Source organism: Rhyacophila brunnea, unplaced genomic scaffold (genome assembly GCF_057557595.1).
Source record: "Rhyacophila brunnea isolate RB1 unplaced genomic scaffold, BYU_Rbru_1.0 scaffold_21, whole genome shotgun sequence".
NCBI lineage: Eukaryota > Metazoa > Arthropoda > Insecta > Trichoptera > Rhyacophilidae > Rhyacophila > Rhyacophila brunnea.
In genome coordinates, this window is record NW_028232871.1 from 31,895,517 (window position 1) to 31,920,997 (window position 25,481).

The 25,481-nt window shown below is 40.0% G+C and overlaps 2 protein-coding genes across 7 annotated transcripts; one reads left to right on the top strand and one right to left on the bottom strand.

Moving 5' to 3' along the window:
- Positions 1-3,534: 3,534 nt before the first annotated feature.
- Positions 3,535-23,565, bottom strand: east (enhanced adult sensory threshold). 6 transcript variants are annotated; one of them, XM_085948936.1, is made up of 8 exons: positions 23,267-23,565; positions 18,629-22,616; positions 17,516-17,570; positions 13,270-13,497; positions 12,515-12,750; positions 10,540-10,677; positions 8,639-8,823; positions 3,535-7,688 (listed from the first exon to the last, which is right to left on the bottom strand). In XM_085948936.1, exons 2-8 carry the CDS (start codon positions 22,592-22,594, stop codon positions 4,676-4,678), a joined length of 7,821 nt encoding a protein of 2,606 aa, XP_085805062.1. In that variant the 5' UTR covers positions 22,595-22,616; positions 23,267-23,565; the 3' UTR covers positions 3,535-4,675. The 6 variants fall into 6 exon arrangements, with proteins under 6 accessions (XP_085805062.1, XP_085805060.1, XP_085805058.1 ...); XM_085948934.1 differs by having other exon boundaries at positions 8,639-8,802; positions 17,471-17,570; XM_085948932.1 differs by having other exon boundaries at positions 17,471-17,570.
- Positions 23,566-23,605: 40 nt separating this feature from the next.
- mRpL49 (mitochondrial ribosomal protein L49) lies at positions 23,606-24,391 on the top strand. The gene is made up of 2 exons (XM_085948937.1): positions 23,606-23,732; positions 23,875-24,391. The coding sequence occupies exons 1-2, from the start codon at positions 23,613-23,615 to the stop codon at positions 24,334-24,336; spliced, it is 582 nt and encodes a 193-aa protein (XP_085805063.1). The 5' UTR covers positions 23,606-23,612; the 3' UTR covers positions 24,337-24,391.
- Positions 24,392-25,481: the final 1,090 nt, after the last annotated feature.

Genomic DNA, 25,481 nt, shown 5'->3' on the forward strand with positions numbered 1-25,481 from the left:
AAAATCAAAAAACTACGACATCTCTAAAATATCATTTGTAACACTTGAGAAAATTCAAGGTAAATCAATGGTAAAATCATTAGCTAATATAATAAAATGTTTTAGGAACATTCCGATAAATGTCAGTACTTATGTGTGTTCTATTTTGAAATTATTTGTTTTGACCGAATTATTAGTACTACCGAGATATCTCGTATCTGGCGTAGCGAACTTGGACCAGTTGACGAGATATCTCATATTTGGCAGTGATCGGGTTAACCCATTACTAGATATATTATAATTTAAAGCAATTGAATAATCGTGTTCTCTACACTTAACTCGGCAAGTAGCTATTGCCAGTGCAAGTATTATGTAGAAAAATGAATTTCCCGTGCATACTTAAACTACCTAAAAGATAACAGAAATATCGATATAATTGGAGTAAATCCTGAATATAAGGGCTGTTGGTTGACCAAAGATTATGTTTCAGTGCAAATCCAAATGCAAATTCTGTAGCGTAAGCTTTTCTCCAGAAACACAGAACATTCCAAAGATAAAAAACATCTAAAAATATCAACAGATGGCTGACGAAGGCACGAAAGCTGTCACTGTCACGTGGCCACATCACAACGGTTCGATGCGAGTCGCTTTACCCATGAGCTAGTCTTTTTAACATGTACCTTTGTTTTTTGTATTCTATCACAGATGGAAAATATTGTTTTCGTACAGATGTATTTCGGTCTGCACTAGGCATAATAATTCATTATCATTATTCTAAGACATGCGTATAGTTATAGTAGTGGTGATGGGCTTTGGATGGAATAATTACATTGGCGGAGTCTCAGGCCAACTGTCTGTCACGATCACCCACGTTTGTGAAAAGTCACTTTTGAGTCATGAGCAGTCATCAGCGAATTGGAACAATTCTTATTTTTTTGGGCACGGTCGCCTCAATTAACCTCGAGTTGCTATGAGTGGCCACGCGAGCATGTCCTGTCCTGTGTTTAACATAACAACATAAATTTGACCTTTACATAATGAAAGCAGCCTGACTGTATTCTTTAAGACAATAATAACACAAAACAAAAATAAAACCCTATTAGTAGTAAATATAAACAGCAACTTGTTACATACTTGCTTAAATTTTATTTGTTCCTATACTTATAATTGTTCACATAAGCAACTGAGAGTATATTATGAACCAATCAAATCAAGTGCCAACACGATTGAGTTGGTAGTTGGGTCGTTCTGTGTAATTGCTATTGCTGGTCTAATTAGACCTATACAATAAAAATGACTGAAAAACTACCATTGACTACTTTTTCAGTCTATTATACTTGAGCATAAGAGATCAGGGCCATGCCATCGTCACTTCCCTTGATCCATTACCTACCAGACTACAATATATTTTTATATCATATTCGACCATGTCCGATCCTAATAAGATCATATGGGCCTCCACAGAGTGGAAGTTTGTATTAACAGATTTTGTTTTTACGAGAAATGGATGTCAGCCACTTGCTTAACCTATGAGGTCCATACTCTGACTCATACACAAATTGAAAAACAATATGTATACTTGCCAGACTCAGGATTCGAACCCGGGACCCATGACGCGAAAGGCCAACGTTTAAGCCGCAATAACTAGATGAAATAATATAAATTGATTTAATTTCCTCTGGTCATAAAGCAAAAATTAAAGTCTCATGTCAATTTAGCAGATAGGGTGTTATCAAAGAAGTTACCAACATAGCTGAGTGGCACTTTGGTGGATAATTTCTTTTAATCCATTGAAGATAGGTTAGGTTTTGCAGGATTACGTCTTGAAAAGGCATAGGTACTTATTACTAAAATTATTGATTTAACTCGTTTTGTTTATTAATTTAATTCAAATACAATATTGAATTTTTCTATTTTAAATTAACTATTTATGTTTTATATCAATGGAATCAAGAAAATATCTAAAAAAAAAAATAGTATAGTCCATGATAGATATAAAAAATAAATGATAAAAGAAAGATATACTAAATCTGAAACTAAATCTTCGAGACATTTCAAAGACGGAGGGCCATTTTACTTTTTTATTCTTTCTCAAACACCTCATACCTACCGAACCCGGTTGCCATTTAGATATAATTAAATAAAAATCAAAAGGTTTTAAGACGTCAGTTCTGTTGAAGTTTCCATTTTGGTCCATTCAGTTTTGAAACGTCGGTGTATTTAGATTATCGGTTTAGTTGTCCGTTCGGTCTCAGTTGGGAAATGCCGATGCATATTTACGTATTTTCCATCCACTATGGATTATATTGGTATAATGCAGTACCTATATTTGAAGAAATAATATTAGAAAAGTAGTAATTTACACATAAATTTAACTGGCAACTCTAAAAACGGATGCGATGACTGATGGAAAACCCATCCTGTCTTGTCTCCGTTTTGCATTTGACAACTGACAGCTCGACTGAAACAGAGACTGATCGGACAGCAAAACTGATTGTTTGAAAGAACCTTTAGTAATCAATTAATTCTCAAAAGTATATCATACTCTATAATAAGCAGGTAACGTCATAAAATAATGCAACATTTTTAATCAAGCCATATTTGAACTTTAAAAATTTAATTATAACTACTATATTATTGTATAAATGATTATGAATCAATTTTTACCATTTCCTTTATGAAAAAATATACCTACATATTTTAATGTTCTTAGATTTGTATTATCATTAAAAGTTAAAATGAAAGTTATTAGTAAAATGTATTAAATTCAGTTATTGCAAGAGATTACTTTCACCCTTAATAAAATGGTGCACCCCATTACATCTCTTTGTGCACACCGCTGATCTATCTGGCATGAGGATAATTTATCAGGGCTGGTCATTATGTACCAGTGGCAAAGGTTGGGGTGGGGGTAGGCTATTAATATGCAATACAGTGTACACTAAACTTTGGCAGTCAAATGTATTTGTTTTCATTAAAATAAGACTACAATTTACAGATGGTGTTGGTTAGTTTTTAAAATTCAATTAAACCCTGCGAAACCAAGCCATAATAGATAATAGTAAAAAAATACTCATCTATCTATAAATATCTAAGATTATACAATTAAATCATAAATTTGGATAATTTATAGATAGAACATTTTTATCTATTATAGTTTGGTTAGGCAAGGTTTAATGAATTTAAAAAATGAACCAAAAATGTGTAATATGTATTCGTAATCTAACGAAAACAAATAAGTATGAATGAAAAAGACGTTTGCACATTGTTGTATCGCCCAAAATATACCAAAACTATTATGGTTTGGTTAGGCAGGGTTCAATTGGGTTTTAAAAACTAACCAAGACTATCTGTAAATTGTAGTCTTAGTTCAATAAAAATAAATACATATGACTAACAAAGTTTAATGTACACTATTTATGGCGGATCTTAACAGCCTACCTCCACCCTTCGCTACTGATATGTACAAAGTGACTTAATTTTCTTCAAGAAAAAAAATTGTTTTTGTATAAGAAAAAATAACAAGAATAAGTTTACAAGGAATGAAACAAAAGGTTGAGTTAATTCTTTTATTTTATAAAAAAATGAATGATTCAATCAACATTTTTCGAAAATATGTGTACAAGAGGGCATGCCATTTTAATAACAAATGATGATGATGATGACAACTCGATAAGCATACATATTGCCTTATCACAGTGTGACCGAAACATCTAGTCCGGCCATAAAATATTTCTTCTAATTATACATATACTCGTCTGAAATTCGGATGAAATTAGTTCTCCGAGAATCGTCAATTGATAATTTCTCGACTGGACTAGATGTTTTGGTCAGTTACAATACAAACACACCATTCTAAAAATTAAAATAATTAAAAAAAAAATGCTTCCTGACTAAAAATGTTGGAAGATATCGCATCGATATCAAAGTCAATATAAGCCTTATGATGAAATGGACCAAAATGCTCACCGGCAGATGGCGGGAAGTTGAAATAATAAAAAGTGATTTAAATGGATAAGATATGTTTATTAGATACATAATTATTCTTAAATTATTTCTAATAATTTATTTGATACATAAGGCGTAATATTAAAATGATTAACAATATTGCTAAATCACTATCTTTGGAAGAATCTATGAAAAATGAAAAGAATTATTTGTCCAATCGATTGCGTTTTCGGGGAAGTACCAACGGAAAATGTCTTTAAAAAAAATAGTAAAATGATTCACTAATGATATTGTAAATTAACTCTAGCAAAATTAATATAATAATAATAATAATATAATGTAAAACTAGGAGAAAAATATCCGTCATAGCGCTAAAAAAAATGATCCAAGTAAAACATGGTGTTGCGCGAGACGGGTAATTTGTAAATACAAATCGTACAAATTGTCAACAATTTCTTTTAATCAAAGAATAAACCTTATTTTTTACTCTTAACATTTTTATATACCTTCTGTCAAATACGGTAAAAATATATATGAATAGCGTATACTATTTAGATTTCTAAGCGTTCATTTACAGCTCACCGTTTACATCGAATCTGTTTCCTTATCCGTACAATAGAGGGAGAATTTCTTTTCTAAATATATACAAGTTAAATCGTCGGCGGATTTAGAGGCACACTGTAATCACTAATCTGTATAAAGGAAAATCGAGTTCTTAAAAGATAGGAATACATAAGACGCGGTAGTGTTAAGGCTCGGGCGGTTTCACAGTCGGGAGGGGGGGCAGGAGCGCGCCCGGGGCGGGGGCCGGGAGGGGGATGAGCGTGGCCGTGCCCGCCCCCAGGGCCGTCATGCTGGCGGCGCCCGGAAAGCTCAGAGGAGTACCCGCCATTTGGGGGATCACCGTCAGTGACGTCGGCAGCTTGGGCAACGAGATGGCCTTCGAAGCCACGGCCACCGGTTTGGGGGACATGGCGGCCAAGGCGGCAATGCTCTTGTTGGCTGATTCCAGTGCGGCGGAGGCAGATGGATCGAGCCGCGCCGCAATACCGTCGGGCAACAGCAGCGACTGGGAAGTTACGGTGGCGGGAGCGGTCTTCTGCGATCTCGATTCGCCGGGAGAAGACACCCCGACAGGGCCGATGGTGATATTTTTCAGGCCGACATTTTTTAATATGGTCGCGCAAGTCTCCGGCGAAGGCGCCAGTGACGTGGACGGATCGACATTGTCCAGTCGCAGTGCAGCGGGTCTGATGCTGTTCAGCTCAGGCGTCTCGCTCGGAGGAGGCCTGATCCTTTGAGCGGGGGATTCGGGAGCAGCGAAGAGACGGGCCGAGAGTGAAGCGTCGCCGTCAAGGGCGGCAGAGTCAAGCGAGTCGGCGGAGGGGGCCGGCGCTCCGCTCTTACCGGTGAGTTCGGCCTTCTGCATCTGCTGCAGTTTCTGCCGGCGCATGACACACATCCTGTTGTAGTCCTGGATGGTGATATAGTACGGCTTGCCACCCGACATCACCTGCACTAGACTGGGGAGTCTCCTGCCATCGGCCGTCTGGTACAGCACGTCTCGGCTGTTGCGAGCTTTGGACTCATCGGTGATGGGGATGAGAGTGGGGCGCCAATGCTTGGATGAACCCTTGGCTTTCTTGGGTGGATCAGCGGCCGAACGAGGCGCATCAGAGGCAGCGGCAGGAACTCCCGGAGTGGCGGCGGGAAGTCCGGGTGTAAGCGGCAGGCCAGGGTCCACGGACGCAGGAGCCGTTCGGTCGAGAGCGGAGGCACCCTTGGCGAGCTGCTGGATGTTCCGCAAAACATTGTCCAGAGACCTTTTCGGGTTGGGGATGGCGATGAGCTCTGGCGGCAGCGAGAAGGCACGCTGCTTTCCACTGCCCGTCCCAGGTTTTGGTTCGGGTGCAGATGCCGGCGGGGGGATCGGAGGGCGGGGGAAGTTGAATTCAGGACGTGGCGTGGCGGGACGGGGCGTCGCTGGAGGCGGGGGGGGTGGTGTGGCAAACTTCTCAAATTGTGCCAGGCTCATGGGTAGGTTTTTGGGTAGAAGGGATGCATTGGGGACACGGTCAACGCTCTGATTAATCTGAGCGATGGACAGGGGGACATTCTTGGGAATCTTGGCCTGGTTGACGACACGGGGGTGGGATGGAGATGGAAGTGGGGGTTGGAGGCCGGCAGACACAGCTCTGGAGAGGTCGAAGGCGCAGTTCTGATTGGTCTTTAGCAGACTCTTTCCAGTTCCGGAGGGATTCTTCTGTTTTCTGAAGTCAATTAGGCTGACGGACTCAGGTCTCCTGACTGTCTCGAGCACGGTTTCGGGGGGCAGGGGAGGAGGGGGGGAGATGACATGCGGAGTGACCGTGACGGAAGAGTTCTTGGGCAGAGCCATCCGTAGTGCGTTTACCGCGGTCCTGTCTCCGCCACTGGGGATATTGTCGTACGACCGGAGCCTATTCTGAACAGACTCACTGTACGTTACGGCGTTGCAGTCGGCGCGGCGGGAAAGGACCAGGTCGCCATTCCGGAAGTACTTCTCAAGCAAAACCAGGTGGCGCAGGAAGCTAGATTGGTTGCCGTAGGGCTTCTGCAGCTCGTGCCACAGACGCTTGGTATCGGCGTCATACTGAATGGTGGAGCTGCAACGCTCCCAGCCCTCAGGCGTCACCCCCTTGGCGTTGCCGAATTCCACTGAGCCCTGCAGGTTCATCTCCTCTTCTCCTGGAAACAGCTCTCGGACGGAGATGGAGGGGTTGGTCTCCAGCCTCCGGACTGGGTTAGAAAAGCGAGGGTCTACCCGGTTGACCTGTTTCCGCTTGATCTGCTCCGCAGACAGGGTATTGAGGTTCTTGATGACACGGGAGAAGCCATCATTGAGCTGCAGGCGGGCCTTGGAAGGGTTGAGTTTGGAGAGTCCTCTTGCTGCCCCCTTCGAGGGAACAGTCTCTATCGTGCACTCATCGTTGAGGGCAATGTTTCTGGGAACGGCGAAGCCATAGTTGTCCCTCTCCGCCTCCTCTCCCATGATGGTAACGGACACGGCCTCGAGCGGCATACCGTCCCTGTCTTTGAACCCCTCCGGTTCGGATTCACTCTTCTGAGTGATGATCTGGCCGAGTTTTTGAATCCTTTTAGCGTTTTTATCAGTAATCTTTTGGCCTAAAGATGTTTTGAAAATGGCAGGGGCGTTCTGTGCCTTCAGGATGTTCTTAGACTTTTGGGTGAGGTTGGGCACGTTCCCGCGGTACAGAACGGTCGAGCGAGGAACATTGCATTTTTGTAAAAGGTACTGGAGTTCAGACTGGTTGTCCATCCCGGAAGACAGGAGGTCCAGGCCGCTGTCGTAGTCGGCGTCCGAGTTGTCTCCCGAGTCTCCAGTCCTGACGGTGACCGATCCGGGTACGGGAATCTTGTTGGAGGAGATGAGACTTTCGATGTCCTCCTCCATGGGCTTGGTGGACTGGATTCTCTCGTCGGGTTTTCCATGCGTCAGCTTTTCCAGGCTGGAATTTCTCCAAGCCTCATTGCTTTTGCGGATCTCTTTCCCGTGGGCATCGGGACCGTTGCTGGAGTTGTTCTCATCGGAGGGCTTGCGGGAGTCGGAGGACTTCTTGGTCTTGCTCTTGCCGTTCTTGCCCTTTCTGGATTCCTTGAAGGGATCGACGGGACTCTTCTCGGCTTCGAGAGACATGTTGTATTCGGAAATGTCCAGCTCGCTTTTATCCACCTCTTCGAGATTGTGAGCAGTCATGAGCCTGTAATGAACAATACCAATTTACACTTACAATGTATTCTCTATTGACTCAATTTAAACTGATATATTGTGGGAATATCGCCATCAAATTGTCGATCAACAAAAATTGGCATGTGGGAATGCACTTTTACGGCCAACTGTAACTCAAGACGCGGCGCAGCGCAGTGGTGTTACTGCCATTATGGGAGTATTATAAGTTATTAGTTGTCCAAACCACCGCACCTCAGAGTTCATTGTCCGTATCTAAATACTAAGCTGAAAAAACAATGACTAAGGTGCAAAAACCATTTACAGACTTGTCGGATGGAATTTTAAATCTATGGATACTTATTTTGAGTAAAATAGTTGTAGATACATATGTTTGTATTTTATGTAACATGGGAAATCAAAACGGAATTAACATCATCGACAGAAAATGGTAACAAATAGTTTCAGTATAAAATTAATAACGACAACGTGCAAACAACAAAAAAAAAGTGCAACGAACAATATTATATCCACATACAAAAGTAGTCAGTTAGAGAATTATTATAGATTTACAGATTAATTAGGGAAAAGATAAAACTAGAGTTTTGGAGACTGTGAGTACCTAATGGGCTCACCGACAGATGTTACAGGTTTTCAAATATTCATACAATATTGCTCTAATTAATGTAACCGAAGAAGAGCTAAGCAGAATTATTTTAAGCAATCAACACCAATATGAAAACAAAATGAAAATTAAAAATGCTAACATGTATGTATAGCAACCGCATAAGAGGGTATAAGGTTTTGTTACTGTGCTTATTTCTGGGTTCCATTCCGCACCTAGCCACCATACGAAAAGAAGGAGACAAACATTTTTTAATTTTTGATAGTAAATAAATAGAGATCAGTGAATAACGTGTGATCAGTGACATGTGCGAATTCACATAGACAGATACAAAAATAATAACAGAAAAATCTCATCACCTTCGCCTGTAACTCTTGAGCAGGAACGGTTTCTGTTGATTTTGTGCCGGAGGCCTCAGCAGAAGGGTGCAGATCTCTCGGCAGGACTTGCACACCACAGGTTTCTCCTCGAAGACCACGGGCACTCCCTGCTCGTGCAGCAGGGTGTTCAACGCTTGGTATTCCTGGAACACAAACCATTCGTGCTGGACATTAGCCATGAGATATTATGCGACTCGGCGAACGATACAACATAGAGGACAGATAATTACATTTTGAACAGTGCACTCGGCACGCGTGCCAACAAGAAAAATAAATTACTCAAATTTAGTAAAAAGAGAAAAAATATACTTCATTCGGTGAATCCTCACAAAGGTCTCCAATTATTAAACAAATAATTAAAAATGTAATTATCTGTAAAATTAATCCTAAGGATGAAATAGCGATGCTACGAGATAGCTTAAACATATGAAATTGAAGCAAAAAAATGACCACTGATTGAGTTAGCAACAAGTGACTTTACATTGTAGGTTCATTTGCAGACAACTTCACACTACTACTGCCCAACATATTTATTTGCCAATTTCCGGACGTGTAAAACGACAATCCCATCACGACGAGTAGATAAGCAGCTAATAACTACACATCTTCATTATCATTTATTTCAAAAATCTTGTAAAATTTGTGTAAAACTATTTATAACTGCAGTCGAGTAAGTAATCAAAAACAACATAAAAAAATAGCATGTCAGAAAATCAAAATGCCAACTGAGCGATGTTAATATTTGAGAAGTTTACTGACTTAATCATGTTTCATGCTTTGGTAAATATTTTAAAATTGCATAACAGGAATAACATAAACCTATTTATAACCCAAACATTTTTAAAAAACAATACTGAGTAAGTATGTACGTACACAGAACTTGCTAATCAAACTAACAATTATCCAAGATTAATTATGAGATGAAGATTACTTTACAAATATGTAGAATGAGTTATCCGTCAGGAAACATTAAGGGAGCAATTTTAAATAAAATACAGTATATGAACACACCCTGAATCTGAATGTCTAATTGTATAATGTCATTTACGAATGGAGTAAATCAATACATTTTGCGCAAATGTTGTACGTCCAATTTTATTAGAGAAAATTGAAATTGAAAGATTCAAATCGAAATTCAAAAATCAATGACGAAATAGACACGAGGCGTCCAATTACAAAATCCGATAAGTTACAATGTAACAAAAACACATAAAAAAATTTGTCATGTATAAATAAATGTTTTTATATAAATGAATTTTATTTTTCATATATTTATTGCAAAAGATACTAATATTAAAACCAGCTTGATGCACAAATAGGTTTTCATGCAGAATGTCATGTTTTTCTTAAGACGGTACTTCAGTGAAACGGCAAATAATTTTAAACTATAGGTGCGATGAAATTTCGGACTGGCTGGCAATCGGAGAGCGAAGTCGAGCTGTGAACACGTTGATTTGTTTTGTGATGGCGACAGGGGAATTAATTCTTAAATCGTGTAAGGATGACTAAAAAACGTTACCCATTTACTTGAAAAAGAAAACATGTCAATGAATATATTATTATTATTAGTAATAGAACAATAAACATAACATTAAATGAACGCATGTTGACTTTTTATGACAAATTATGTTTTGTTCTGCACGCGTCATTTGCACAATCGTCGCGTCGCGTAGTCAACATCGTTTTAGACCGTGCCCCAGCTGAAGTATACTCTTAATCCTGGGATACTGGGATCGGAATTAATAAGCCTGCAATCCCATTCTGTTGAGGAATTCAGCGCTATCCAATCGCAGCCATGATATTTTGGTTGTAGTCAAGTAAAATCTACATTGATGAGCGAACGAAATTTTGATACAATCGTTGGAGTGTTGAAGATTTACCTGGTTGATGTAGTGAACGTGGTTCTTGGAGAGCTTCTTTTTGCAGAGACCGCACACCATCAGGTGAGAGACAGCCTCGTAATGGACGTCGCACAGCGGAATCGTGTGCAGGCCGGGGTAATCCAAATCTAACTGGACCTATTAGACAAAACATAGAAATTCTCTATTAATCTTATGTATAAATGCATAAATAATGAGAGAATGTTTACTCTAAAATTTGTTGAAAAAGAAAATGGTATTCGGAGGTTGAGGTACATTATGATCATGTGGCATATGAAGATGCCGAGATGTGCACGTGCAAAGAATGCCAGAGTTACCACCAAGGAGGGCTATATACGCATCCCCTGAAAGTAAGAGAAGACCTAGAAATAATCCAATAATACCAGCAGACTCGCAGACCAACCAGATTCAACGATCCACGCTGATCTATTCGGCTACCAACTTGTTGACACTCGATTTGATTGGTTCATAATATACGCTCAGTTGCTAGCCTTAATAATTATAACTAAACCAGAAAATATCTATTAATCAGCTTGATGGCAACACTAAACTTCTTTCATATGGTATTATTTTAAATGCCAATGGAAACTATTGGAGATAACATTTAGACAAGTAAGAAATGGCTGATTGTATTTACTAGCTTATTATTTATGTTTTTTTATTATAATTGTATTACAATAATGAAGAAATAAGGTAAGACAGCCGTCATTACGTAAATGTCAAATTTGCACCATGTCAAAAGACAGGACATGCCAGATGCAGTCGTACTCGAAAGCTCACAGTTAATTCGGATATTTTCATACATTCTCGGTAATCTTCGCCCCAACTGTCACTGATCGGAGAGTGAGCCGGGCACTAAAAATACGAGTTATTCTATTTCAGCCATATTCACGATCAGTGGCTATTGTGGCAGACGATCGACGTAAGAATCGTCAATGTAATTTGAGCCTGAGATGGCTGGACTGCGCCAAGGGGGATAGACCAAAACAACTGAAAAGCGGTGACGGTGTCCAGAATGGAGAACGTTTTGGAAGGAGGTCAAGACTGCTAAGGGTTGTATTGCCAAAAATGATGATGGATTGTGGGAAACCTGTGAGGTTATTTAGAAGTTTAAAGATAAAAAAAAAAGTCAGAAAGAATTCTCCGGATTGCTATTGATTGAATTTTTGCTTTTAAGGTGAAGCCTTTACTGAGCCTTTTATAAAGAGGCACCTAGAGGAAAAATATGAAGCTTGCAATTTGATGCTTATGGCGATGCTTGAAAAACTTAAGGTGACGCATCAGTGAAACGGCAAATAATTCTCAACTGTAGGCGCGACGAAATTTTGGACTCACTGGCATTCATTGAGAGAACGTCGAGCCAGAAGCACGTCACTTTGCTGCGTGATGGCGACGGGCCAATTAATTCTAAAATCGTGTAAAGATGACTAAAAATTTACTTTAAAAAGAAAACATGGCAATGAATATATTATTATTGTTACTAATAGAACAATAAACAGAACATAAAATTGACGTATGTTGGATTTATATGACAAATAATATTTCGTTTGACAGGCGTCATTTGCACCCGCGACCCGCAATCCGCGCTTCGCCTAGCAACGATCTTTTTAGACCGTGCCTCAACTAATGCACGGCCTTAATAAACTAAATTTTAATAATATATATGACCATAAAATATATGTAATAGGAGGCGGTCCGATTTAAGAAATTCACATTTTATTACACTTTTTACAATAAAATTGTAAGTTTATCTTTGACTTAAAATAAAAAATATTTTTCTTTTTAATGTTTTCAGATACATATTAATTACTTAATACAGTTGAAATTGTGAATTATCAAAAAAAAATCTCAAATTGCAAGCTTCGTATTTTTCCGTTACGTGCCTCTTTCAAAAAGACTCAGTAAAGGCTTCACCTTAAGAAGAATAAGTTTAAAGACTGATGTTATGGCAATAAGGCAGTTGATAGAGACGTACCACTTTGGAGATGCTCTTTCGCATCTTGACGAGCCACTTCCTCCGGATGGTATGCGGGGCGGGGCGGCTGCAGGCATATGCGTGGCACATGTCGCCCGCCGTTCCCGGGGGAGGCGCGGGGGCCGTGGCCGCTCCCGGTCCGGCTCTCTTCCGGTACGAGGGGCAATTGGCACGCCTGTCCACATGCCGGTAACAGGCGTCGCACAGGCAACTGTCCGAGGAGAGCTTCTCTTCATCTATAAAAGAAAATTCATAATTGAGCAGCTAAGGATTGAACGAGTACATAACTACTGTAAATGAGGTCTTGTTTTCAAATGATTTATTATTACTATTCCAAGAAAATAATATTCTCTATATTCTAGTGGATCTAAGTTTTGTACTATTCCATTCGAGTCGTTTTTCAGACCCGGGTTTCGCCTTTCGGCTTCTTCAGGCAGTATGCACACTCACCAATGGTAAATGCACACTGACAGCGAATACAGTTAATTCTCTTATAAATATAATAAAAGTAGGTAAAAACCTTATTACCTACCTAAATATAGGATCAAGTATAAGAAAAATTAACAAATTCCTTGTTTGTATTTTTAGTGTTTGAATAAGGCAGCCATAAAAATTTAAATTAGATACATTGCCATGAAAATGATAATCGCATTTGTTACACAAAAAATGGCAACAGTTATAGGGTGTTGTCGAATATTGGTCTCACAATCAAACACATATTTACGATTACATCAACACAAAGATTATCGACTCACTGTCTAATATCTTCTTCTGCCTGTCGAGCGACTTGATCTGTGCGACATGGCAAGGCGTGTCGAAGAGGCCAAACTTTCCCCCGCAGTAGAAGCACTGGTCCTTGCACACCCTCTCCGGGTGGATGGCGAAGGAAGAGGCCTTCTCGGGAATGACCAGGTTGAGGGTGGCTTCTTTGCCGGCAGGATTGGGCTCCACCGCCACATCCAGAGGATCGTGCAGAGCCGGATCTGAATAGAGAACACCAATTAAAACATTCTGAATACCCACCCAAAAGAGTTATTAAATTTGTTAAATACAGACAGTTCTGCTATACAGTACACTCTCAGTAATCCGCCGTTATTTTTACTAGTTGAAAGCACAAAATCAAGTTCTATAATTAATATTCGTTTGTTCGACAACGCAGATGAGACGGGTTTATTTTGGAAACTTCTCCTTTGTAAAACGTACGTTCATCGCGAAGAAAGTAATGTACCAGGGAGGAAAGTGCCCAAAGACCACATCACAATAATTATGCTGTGCTCCAACACAACCGGGACACACAAACTGAAGCTTTTGTCATAGGGAAAGCCAGGAATCCTAAGCCATTCAATACCTGCCTCACTGAACAACTGGTTGTGTCAAGTGATTTACTGTAGAATATTTAGTTAATAACCTTAGTTTATAAATATTATGTATTTAGTAAATACTTGATTTTGATTATAAATAAAACCGTAATTTGTTAGTACAAATTTATCAAAAAAACTAATTTTTACGAAATACCTGTTTTCATTTTGACCATAATTTTGTATGTATGCACTATAATACGCCGCTTTCACTAATTGGACACTTGTCTGGTTTTTGAGGTGGCGGATTACTGAGAGAGTACTGTATTAACTTTTTGGGTTGTCACCGTGTTCTTCTTCCTTCTTTTCTCAACATTTTCAGCTCGTTGTAGAGGCCATTCTCAAGAGATAATTTATTGTTGTTAGGTGTATGAATGCAAATGCCGCACTATCTCGAAAAATGGTCTGTTTAGCTGAACTGTTCCGGGTAGCAGACGACAAAGATAGATCGCCTTGATGGTGGCCGACCTCCGCTAGGGGATGGCACAATAAGAAGAAGAAGCTGAGAGCAAACGTTGATCGGAGTGAAAAGAAGGTTGATACTGTTAATGTCTAAACTGTATTTGAAACAGCGTCCGAGGTCAGAATGTTTTACAGCCAATAAGAGGCATGCGGCTTTCAGATTCGGCGGGCACATATGAGATAAGCTGTTGCAGATGTTTGAAGAAGTACATTGACCAAACCTCACAAACGGTAAAAAGCATGTGGGTGAACACGAGGAGGCATATCGGTTAAAACATTACACAATGTCAGCGGATTGATAAACACGGACATGACACAAAAAATGTGAGTTTGTGACGGATACTTGGCTGGAAGAAGGAATGTTTTCACAGAACTACAGTATATTAATGAGGATTAAAATGGCATGGTTTCTGGCTCGTTCAATAAAATTTAATAACCAATCCGGTGTTTTTGGTTGTTGCAGCTGACACAGTACACTATCACCCCAATCTACTCTCAGTAGACCCCTTTTCTCAGAAAACTTATAAGTACTGTTCGCATTCATTCATCTGATAGTACACATCAATATATTATCTCTTGAGAATGGCCTCTGTAACGAGTCTTAAGAACCGTGAAAGTCGCAAGGAATTTATATATTTCTACTCTCAAATTATGTACAGCAAAAATGACTTAAATTACAAATCATTTTATGTATATTTTTCCAAACCTAGTATTATAATGGGAAACAAGATTAAATACAAAAATAAAAACATGCATATTGTCTTGTATCATATTCTTTTAAAACAAATTATTTTATTTTTTAATTAATCAATGCGTGTCATTATTATTGAAGTAACTGGTTAGTAATATTGTTATTAATCATAATTTAACCAAAATAATATTATTTATACATGCAGGGGGGATATGCGTTTATTAAATAACAAAAAAACAATGGCTTAATCGAGTTGCTGAGGAGTTAACTAATACAAGAACATCGGTGACTTGAGACTATGAAGTTGAACACGCAATTGTAAATTCACGAATGATCCTATATTACTATATTATTCCATGAAATATACTCATATGTTGAGTATACAATACTTTATATATAGTCATACAAAGCAATTACATGTTTAAATTATTATTCGCATATAAATGGGTATTTGGTGATGCGAAAATTACTCCAAAGTAATTTTTAAATATGTAACTTTTGTTAAATCCTCAGCACCTCAATTTCAAGAGTGATCATCGAGAACTTCAATGATTATTTATGGAGAAAAGATGTTAATAAATCGAAGGGTTAGTGTACAGATATTGTACGTCTAGTCACTCTAGTCATTACCAAAACTAAATTATTATACACAAAATGCCTGTAAACATGATAATTGTACGATATCATAATATTGTATGTCCAAATAGGGTATTTGAGAAGATTTTGCTTCATTCAAATACATTACCTTGATGGATTTTCTCAAAATATACAAAAACTGGACATCCAAGATATTCCGTGCACTAGCCCGTCTAGTATTTGTGAATGTTAAAAACTACAATACTCGTTTTAAATTTTATTGCATTCAATTTCACAAATTTATTACGCGGTTATTTAGAGCGCAAGTAAAGATTAGTCGATAATGCGTTCAACAGGTGAAACCGGTGCGTACATAAAGTACAAAATGGCTGGTCTATTACAATGGATTTTCGTCAAGTTAAAGAATATTAATTTAAAACTCAATATTTTTAGGCAAAATAAAAAAAAATGTTAATTCAATATGTATAGAGTACCGACACAAGTTAAGGGAAGGGGTAGGTACACCACAACAAAAATCTAATGAATACGACATGTAGTTTCATTTTTTCATGCATTCAATTTATGGTAATTCATAAACATGAAATTATGCATTCATTAAACTGAAATAAACTTTCATGATTTGTTTAAAGGTGATTCTTTGCTTCCCTTTGGCATTTAAATTTATCCATACAAACAGTTATCGGTAAAATATCAATAATACCATTTTGAAAAAGATCTACATTGTTTTATAATATGCGAGATCTTAGCGGTGAAAATGTATAAAATGGTTGCTTTCATTTCTTCGAAATAGAGTATCAAATTCACATTAATGTTGTTTATTTTATTTGATGAGATTATGAAAGAATTATTGATAGTAAGTTATTCAATGATAATCTACTAACGTTTTAGATGAGCACGGTCCTTGACTTTTGATGTTTCATCAAATTGAGATTTTTATCGATAATTAAGACATAATATGTTCAAATTTGGGGAAATATATCTTCAGATTGTTTCAAAAGACACGGCTTAGTGACTGATGAAATGGAGAGATCTTTGTCATCGTGGATTGATTAAATTGATGATCAACATCAATACTGAGTTTTTCAATTATTGAAACTAATAGTAGTAGTCTGCATGAAGATTGAAAGACTCGATTAAAAGAGGAATTTCAAGCAAGTAAAGGCTGGTTCGACAAATATTCAATATTGACAGGTATTCTTTATTATTATATCCATTTTAAAATACACTCTACTTCTGTACATTCAACATTCATACACATTTTCGTGAACCAATACTATGTACGAAAGTCGAGGACCGCCCGTATTGTATTACGTATGTCCAGTTTATACAGAAATTGAGTTATTATAAACAAAACGCTTACGTACGCTCTACATCACACCTTAATGCTGTAAAAACTTTGCACACCTATTTGAGAAGATGCCTTCGATTCTCGATCGATTTCGAAATTTTTCAAAACATACAAATTGGACCTTCGTCTGTTGCACTAACCCGTTGACAGGTTAAAATCAGCCGTAAGTGGTGTGATCTTTGCCGATTCGTCTAATTCAAATATTATCTTTCAAAGATTTATATTTTTGACTATTTAATTTTCCCTGAAAATTAAAACAATCGACTGCGAGCGGTACTTCATGCAATTTGAATTTGTATGGACATATTTATTAATATGGTGAATAAAGTGTTGAAATTCCATTTATTATTCATAAATCATGATTAGAAAAAAAGAAAGCGGAATGCACTAGTAAGTCATATTTTTAATGAATTTCATTAGTAAGTTAAAATACACCACCCGTAAGTGTAATAAACTGGTTTTAGGGGTTGAGAATTAGGGAGAGTAAGAGAGCCACACACCATGGTTGTTAAATCGATTACTGTAATGAGTTTTGCGGTGCCCACCAGACGTCAGCTGATTGTCCGAGGATCCCGTGCCGAACGCCGACGAGGCGCCAAACTGGAACAAGAATTGCTTTTTTCAAAATGAAATTATTCAATGAGAAATCAGCATTGAAGCGAAAGTGAATTAGAAATTATGCCTTGTAAGGTGACAATAAAAACAGATGAGAGATTATATTATATAGCAACCTAAGCTAATGGCTATGATGTCAATTATCGGTTTGTTTTCTTTGCTAAAATGCTGGATGTTTATTGTCAAAGTGACATTGCTTGGACTAGACTATGCTAAACAGCATGATTACAATTGAGTTTGGTTGTTAATGTTACTTAATTTCTGAAGTGTTTTTTAATCTTCTGCAAAATTTGACTAACGCAGAAGTCATTAGAATGTGGAGAAATTATATCTGATGAAAAAAGGTCATGAAAAAAGGTCAACCTATACTTTAATAATTGAATGAAAACATAAATAATTGTCATCTAACTTTCAATTTTCTTACAAAGTGCACTTCATTTTAAATTTAGCAGCGGAATCACATTATCATCAGAAAGACATGGAACGTTGAAAAATGAAAAGAACAACCTTCATCCCCTAGTAGCCTGGATAATTCAGGTTCTAATGTACTTTCTTTTTGTGGACAAAATTATATAAAGACAGCATCGATTTAAAAAATCAAGCATATATTACAATGATATTATGAAGGGTGCATGAAAATCCATCCAATCCCCTGGAAAGATATTCATTGATTTGTTTTGTCAAAAAAAGGAGGCAAATCATAATTTTCCCTCATAACCTGGGCATAGTTGGCCCGGCCTGACAGTGAAGGTTATATTATCACACTTCATTTCTAATTGTACAATACAAAGGTGCTGAATTTTCTTCCAGATGGAGCCTTCTTTTGTTTCCCTGTGTAGCTAGTGTGAGAACTAATTATTGTATGGAGGAAGAGAATCTAATGATAAATTAGTACAGTATTTTCCAGAGCTCCTGTTTTTGCTTGATTGTAATATATTTAGGCTCCATCTCTATACGAGAAGATTTTCTTCGATGTCATTATTTAATAAAATTGATAAAATTAAAAGAAATGACTAACATAAGGAGACTAATTTGAAAATTACCTCTTTGTGAATCGTGTAGTAGGAATTCTCGTCAGACTCGCTATCTCCGCTGACACCGTCAGAGAGGGATTTGTTACCGCGGCTCTTGCTCTTCTGGAAGGTCATCTTGAGCGGACTCCGTCCCTTCTTCTTGTCCAGACCGGCCCGGTTAAGCTTGATGACGGTCTTGAGGGTGCCAGTGTAGCCGTCATTGGTATTCAGCTTGGGCAAGGCGGTCTTGCTAGTCTTGATGAGGAGCTCCTTCTGCTTCTGTTTCTCCAGTTTGGCCTCATCGGCAGCCTTATGGGTGAGGAGTCCCAGCGAGCTCAGGATGATCTCTTTCCGTTTCAGATTCTCCGGCGTCTCTTCCGGAACCGGTTTGACAGCGGGCGAAACAGGCGAAGGAGGTTTAACAATGTCCACTGGAATCACGGCTGTGACTAATGGTAATGCCATCGCCGACAAACTGGCGATGGCGACAATGGGTTGTTTCGAAACAGCAACAGATGCAATCGAAGGTATAGATGCCACCTTATCGACAACAGTGCTAGAACTGAGTTGCACAGAAGCCGGACTGACAACTGTTATATTAGAATTGGCAGTTTCAGGAACAGCCGATGCAGCGACCTCTGGATTTTGCGACAGCACCTCGGGTGTCGCTACACGAGGTATACCTGCTTCGTTCACTGTCGCATCTTTCGGTGGCACCTCTTTTAATGTCACCACCGCTTTAGTGGCGGCCTCCTTCACCGGGACGCTTTTAACAGGTAACGCCTTCGCTGCTACATCTTTAGCGGACGAAACTTTGACTTTGGGGATGAGGACTTTGGGGGTTGTCTCCTTGGATAGTGATCCTTTTGCAGTTGTCGATTTGGGCGTGGATTCCTTCGAAGATGTCACTTTGGGAGAAAATTCTTTAGAAAGCGAAATTTTAGGAGTGAGTTCTTTAGAAACTGAAAATTTTGGGGTGAGTTCTTTAGAAATTGTCACTTTGGGGGTGAGTTCTTTAGAAAGCGCAAGTTTAGGAGTGGCTTCTTTAGTCGCTGCCACTTTCGGAAGTATCGCTTTGGGTGCTGCCACCTCTTTCGCGGAAGGTGTCGAATGCTTAGGCTGAATGTCTTTAGTCAAAACTTCTTTAGGTACTGTGGCAGTGGTTGTGGGTGTGATTATGGAAGCAATAGATGGCATCTCTTTTGGAATTGCCAATTTAGCGGACGCTTCCTTCGACGGGATGACTATTTTCGCTTCTATTGGCGATGCAACGGCAACAGGAGCTTCCTTCGGGGAAACTTCGGTGACGGAGACCTCTTTGAGCGAAACGACTCTTACGGAATCATCATCAGGTGACAGAAGCGGCGTCTCAACTGTGATTGAAGACGGGTTGGGCTTCAGAGATATGCTGACGGCATTGCTTGAGGCGTTGGGTAATTGAGTCTTGGCTATCGACAAAGCAGAGTCCGATCCTTTGTCAATAGATTTTCTGAGATCCAATGTGACTTCTTTTCCTAGGGCTTTGTCGAACATGGTGACAGAGTCCTCCTTTGGATTGGAGCCGGTGGAATGTTTCCTGGAGTTGGCCCCGGTCCTCTTGATGAGTGTCACCCCGCTGGGGAGCTCAATCTCGAAAGACCTGCGGGGCTGGTCTTTCTTTATAAGTGAAATGGCCGAGTTATTTTCGAATCTGCTAAGGACTGCCGCCTTCTCTTTGGGCTTGTCAATCGTGACGGCGTTTGGAATATCTTTCAGAGCTATGTGATCGGCATTGGATTTGGAGATCAGGACGACGTCATTAGTGACCATGACTGAAGATTTTCCGGAGGCATTAGCTCTTAGGTTTTCCTCCTGCCGCTTTTTGTCTTGTGCTTCAAAGACTTTCAGCTTGTCGATGAGCTTATCTATGTCCTGGTTGCTGAAGGCCTTAGCGGTGTACACACTCTCAATGTTCTCTTTCACAGAATCGTCGACGGGGCCAGAGTCAAATTCGAGATTGTTGTCAGTGTCATCAAAGCCCATCTTGACAACGCCGGGATCCATCGCGAAGCTGTTGACAGTTGAAATTTGCCTGTCGCCGTCAAGCCAACTTTCTGTCACAGTCTCAGAGACGCTCTTTTCGGTTTTGCTCTTGGAGTCTTTGCTCTTCTTATCGATTGCACGGTCGGTTTGATTGCAGTCTCCATAAAATTTCTTGGCTGCGATCTTAGCGGTCGCTGGTTCGGGAGAAGGCTCTGCATCTTTGGTGTCGTCAGATTCAATGGCGGGGCTGATCTCAGAAGGCGGCTGAGTTTTGGAAGCTTCAATTTGACCGTCCTCAGAGTCAGACCGGACGACCTTCCCTGGAAGCGATTTGAAGTCAGCCAGGTCTAGAGAGAGAGCGTCCTTTTCAGCCAGGACTGTCTCCTCATGCTCCTTCGCCTTGACAGTGCTTTTCCGCTGGCGGGCGGATCTTCGGATGGCCTTTGCTTTCTCTGTAAGGGAGGACTCGTTGAAAGTTTTGGACATGTTGTCCAAAATGAGAGACTTCTCGGCTATTCTTTCACTCTGGTTGAGTTTTAAGCCATCGTCCGATGTCTCGTCGGTTAATTTCTCTGCGGGGGGATCAGTCTTATTTTTTCCATCAGTATTATTGTTCTCATTATCCGTGGCGATGGGTTCTTCTGATGCGGACGCCGCATCGACTCCCACATTCGACAGATGGTCTTCGACAGGCGGATCATCGAGAGAGACCTCTTTCTTGATGGCCACTTTGGATAGGTCGGCGTCCGTGCTCATGGCATCGCAGAAACTCACATCCGATTCGGTGACGTCGGAACATTTGGATATCTCACTACCATCTCTGGAATAGGATCGCAGTCTCTTCATCTTCTTGGCTTCGCTTAGTGTTTCGATGCCAACATCGCTCAGTCTGGATTCTCTTGAGTCGGAATGGAGGCGTCGCCGCTTCTTGAACTGTTGCTCTACAGTGTCGGCGAGGAGGGAGTCCGTGAGCTTCCTCTGCTTGCCGTTCCGAAGTGTCTTCCGTGCAGGCTCCTTCTTGATGGGGAACGGGCTTTTGCTTCTGTCAGAACGCGTAGAGTAAGGGCTCTTCGCGCCCGGAGAGACGGTAGACGGGTCCACAGGCAGACTCTTGACAGAGATCAAGTCGGAGCTCTTTCGCAGTTTTCTAACACCTCCCAGCCGCGGGCTAGTAGTACCCGAGTCGGGGACAGGTGAGGATGCCTCCGCGTCAGCCTCCTTTTTGATATCCAGGACCGAAAGAGAGGGCTCGACCGGTTCCAACTTGGTTTTGCTTTGATCGAAGGCGTCTTTTTTCGTTTCGACTTTATCAGCGGTCGATTTTAATTTTGTGCCAAGCGATTTCATAATTTTAGGGACAGTAATGTCTCCATCGGCTCGGAGAGCCCGTTCGACCATCAGCATCTTCTTCTTTGTCATGGCCTTGTTCACGCCGAGGGGAGGTTTTTTCTTGATGATTTTTCTAGGGGCATTCTTCGCTACGGTTTTTTTGACATCAATGGTGGGCTTGGCCGCATCCGTAGCCTCCACCGTCTTACTCTTGTCTGAGTCTTCGTCAGGGCTGGCCTTCTTTCGGCCCCTGGTCTTCGCGGCGGCTTCGGGAGCGGCCGGGTCATCTTCAGTCTCGTCGGGCGTGTCCTCCTTGACGGGGGGCTTCTTGAGGGGGGGTCGCCCCCTTCGCCCCTTTTTGGCGATCATCCCCTGCGTCTTGACGATGCTCAATTTGAAGTTGGCCTTGGTCTTCTTCCGCCCCCTGGCGATGTTGATCTTGGTGGCGGGGTTCATCTTCTTCTTGGCGGCCTTGGCCCCCTTGGGGACGCCGCCTTTCTTGCCGTCCGCGGGGGATCCGCCCCGCTCGGCGTCGCGCCCCTCCGCGAGGGACGCCGGCGGCGGCCTCTTGGCGGAGGCCGAAGGGGAGTCTCGCGAGGAGTTGGACGTCGGGAGATTCTTCGCCTTTTTATCGCGCCCGGCCATGGTGACGCGATGACATCGGGACCTGCGGACAGATCGGATAGCCCGTCAGCTGTGGCGTTCGCAAGAGCGCATCGAAAACAACACGTAATACTTTTGTTGATATTATTTTTGTCGGTCGCGCGAACTGGCGCTGTCACAGTCCGCACGTCAAATTCGAAAGTGTAAATTAAAATTCAACGAACAAATAGACACAATAAATTAAGTATTTGCATTCATAAACATTTAAAATATTGCAAGGAATCGAGCAAAAAAAATATTTCACGTCGCCAGCCGACGTCTGAAAGTTTACGTTTCGAGTGACAGGCCGAAAGGCCGCGATATCAAAAATGTTTTAAAATGTCAATACGCCGAGATGGCAACGACAAATAAATAAACCCTCCGTTCGGAGAGCAATATTGCACCCGACCAGCCCGCTAAATAAACAACAGCCACGGTTTACAGCGAAAACCGCTTCCACAATCTCGATTCATAAACAAAAGTAAATGACCTATCGGGATTTCCGAGTTTTACCAAGTTTATAAGTTAATTTATAAATAATTTAAACAAAAACATTATTTGTTTTCATCGCACAACGGGACGGAAAGCTTTTCCGCACCGAATCCAATTTAATTATTTTTTTACCCGAAACGATTTTTGTCGGAAAATTGAGAAAAACATTGTCAAAAAACTTACCTTCCCCGCTGATTGCAGCCACAGCCACCTAACGCCACCTATGGCTATGCTAAATGCGTATGCGTCGGCCGAAAGCACAAATCATTTCCCGAACCGTGGCGCTCAACGAATATGTGAAGCCGAATATAAGCCAAAATATACACTAAAACAACTGAATATGACTAAATTCCTATGTAAAACACATTTACGCAACTTAAACTGCAAAAAAGTTCAATATAAACTCAAAAATGAACTCAGAAAACGATTTTTGAAAAGCCCAAATATCTACACTCCGCAGCCATGATGTTTCCTTTGAGTATAGTTTCTTATTATTCTTGGTAGCAATCTGCTCTATTCGCTATTCAAAATGGCGCTGGTCCGTTGTTGTTTGCGGCGCGCGTTGCTTAGTTTTTCGCCGAGAATTTATCAGAAAAATAACTATCTCACAACTGATTACAATAATTTAGGCAATGAAGAACAACTATCGGTAATTATTTTTCATATTACTCTCTTGGTTTTTGTGTGTGACGACTTTGAAAATCTGACATGTGACAGTACGCTGTAAATGTACACCCAACTAGTAAATTATTGTATAGTGTCTTTATTTTTTATTTTTTCGTTTTTTTCAGACTTTTCCAGTACGACATTACAGCTTCTCGCATTCGCCATATATTGGAGATTTGAAGAATCGCACTGAATACGAAGTTGTCGAAAATCCCCCCGAATGGAAGTACGTCGAAAGGCTTTTACCAAGGAAGACTGTGCCTACACCTATAGCGAAGGAATCGTATCCCTCTGGATGGATTCCACCGAAGCCTGAATCTTTGAATGGACCGTATTATTTAGCTAGGAATATGAATCACATGATGCCAATTTACGTTAGTAACACCTTTCGAGGACAAAGAAAGATAACCATGATTAAAAAAATACAAGGTGACATTTGGGCATTAAATTCAGATCTAAAGAATTATTTAACAAAAAAACATAATCGTATCATTGCGACCCGTGTTCATGAACTCGCTTGCCAGATAGAAGTCAAGGGTGATTTTGTGTTGGATTCAAAAGACTTCTTTTATTCCAAAGGGTTTTAAAACAGTTCTGAAATAAGTTGTATTTATATTAAATAAATAAACACTGTTAAAACAATCACATGTATTATAATTATTTTTATACACTATATTATTTTATACTTTCCATAACATAAAAAAATATGCACGTCATATTAACCACTCCAAAATAAGATACAGATTGTGGTAATAACCATTTTTTATAATTATTATGTTCTATACATTCAAAAGTAAAAGTACATACAAGTCAGAAAGAGAAATTTTAGTCATATAATCTTTATAGACACATTTTATCCAGTTGCATAAGTTTGGTATATTAGCTTCACGTCATGTTACACCAAAATACGATTTTTTTTTATTGTACTATCGTTAAAATTATTTTCAGTTAAACAGAAGTTTATTGGTTGAGTGTACCTTGCAATGTGGTAAGTTCACAACGTCGCCACCAGGCGAAGTATCGGCGGCGGAAGGTTTATCTCTGTTGCCGTAAATCCCGAGCACGTCCGAAGTTCAGCCGAACGTTGCCGATCTGTCGCAATGGGGTTTTGTATAAACTTATTTCCGTAGTGGAGTGTACCTACCTATATACTTTATCTTGACTTTGGAAACAGTTTTTTCCGTAGCACTTTGTTCCACGGCCCCGAGATTATTTGACTGACGCCATTCCGGCGTTTCATAACCTATCTTACCTATCTATTCTATATCATTAGAACATTCGTTCGTAAACCGAAAAGCTTATGTCCTTTGGTCGGAGTAAAGGTCAAATGACGAAGTTGATAATAATATTATTGATGTATTCATGTAGGTATTTCGCTGTACACAGAATATTAATTACTGTACCAACAAGTGGCAAACGGCTTTGTAGTCAAAATTTATACAAAACTACTAGCAAACAGGTTAACTAAATAAATACACGATGCTTTTTATTGGGCAAACTATAATATTAAACGGCCGTTTTCTATCATTATTTCCACGGTGTACCCAACGCCTACTACACGTAGATAAAACAAAATGCCAAACGCCAACTAGGTCGTGATTTCGCAACTGTAGAGACAAAATTTTATTCATCTGAATTGATTACTTAATTGGACTTAATTATTGTTTCACATTTTATGCAAAAATGTAGCGGTTTGTTATCTATATTAATACATAGGTAGGTAGGTGGTTAA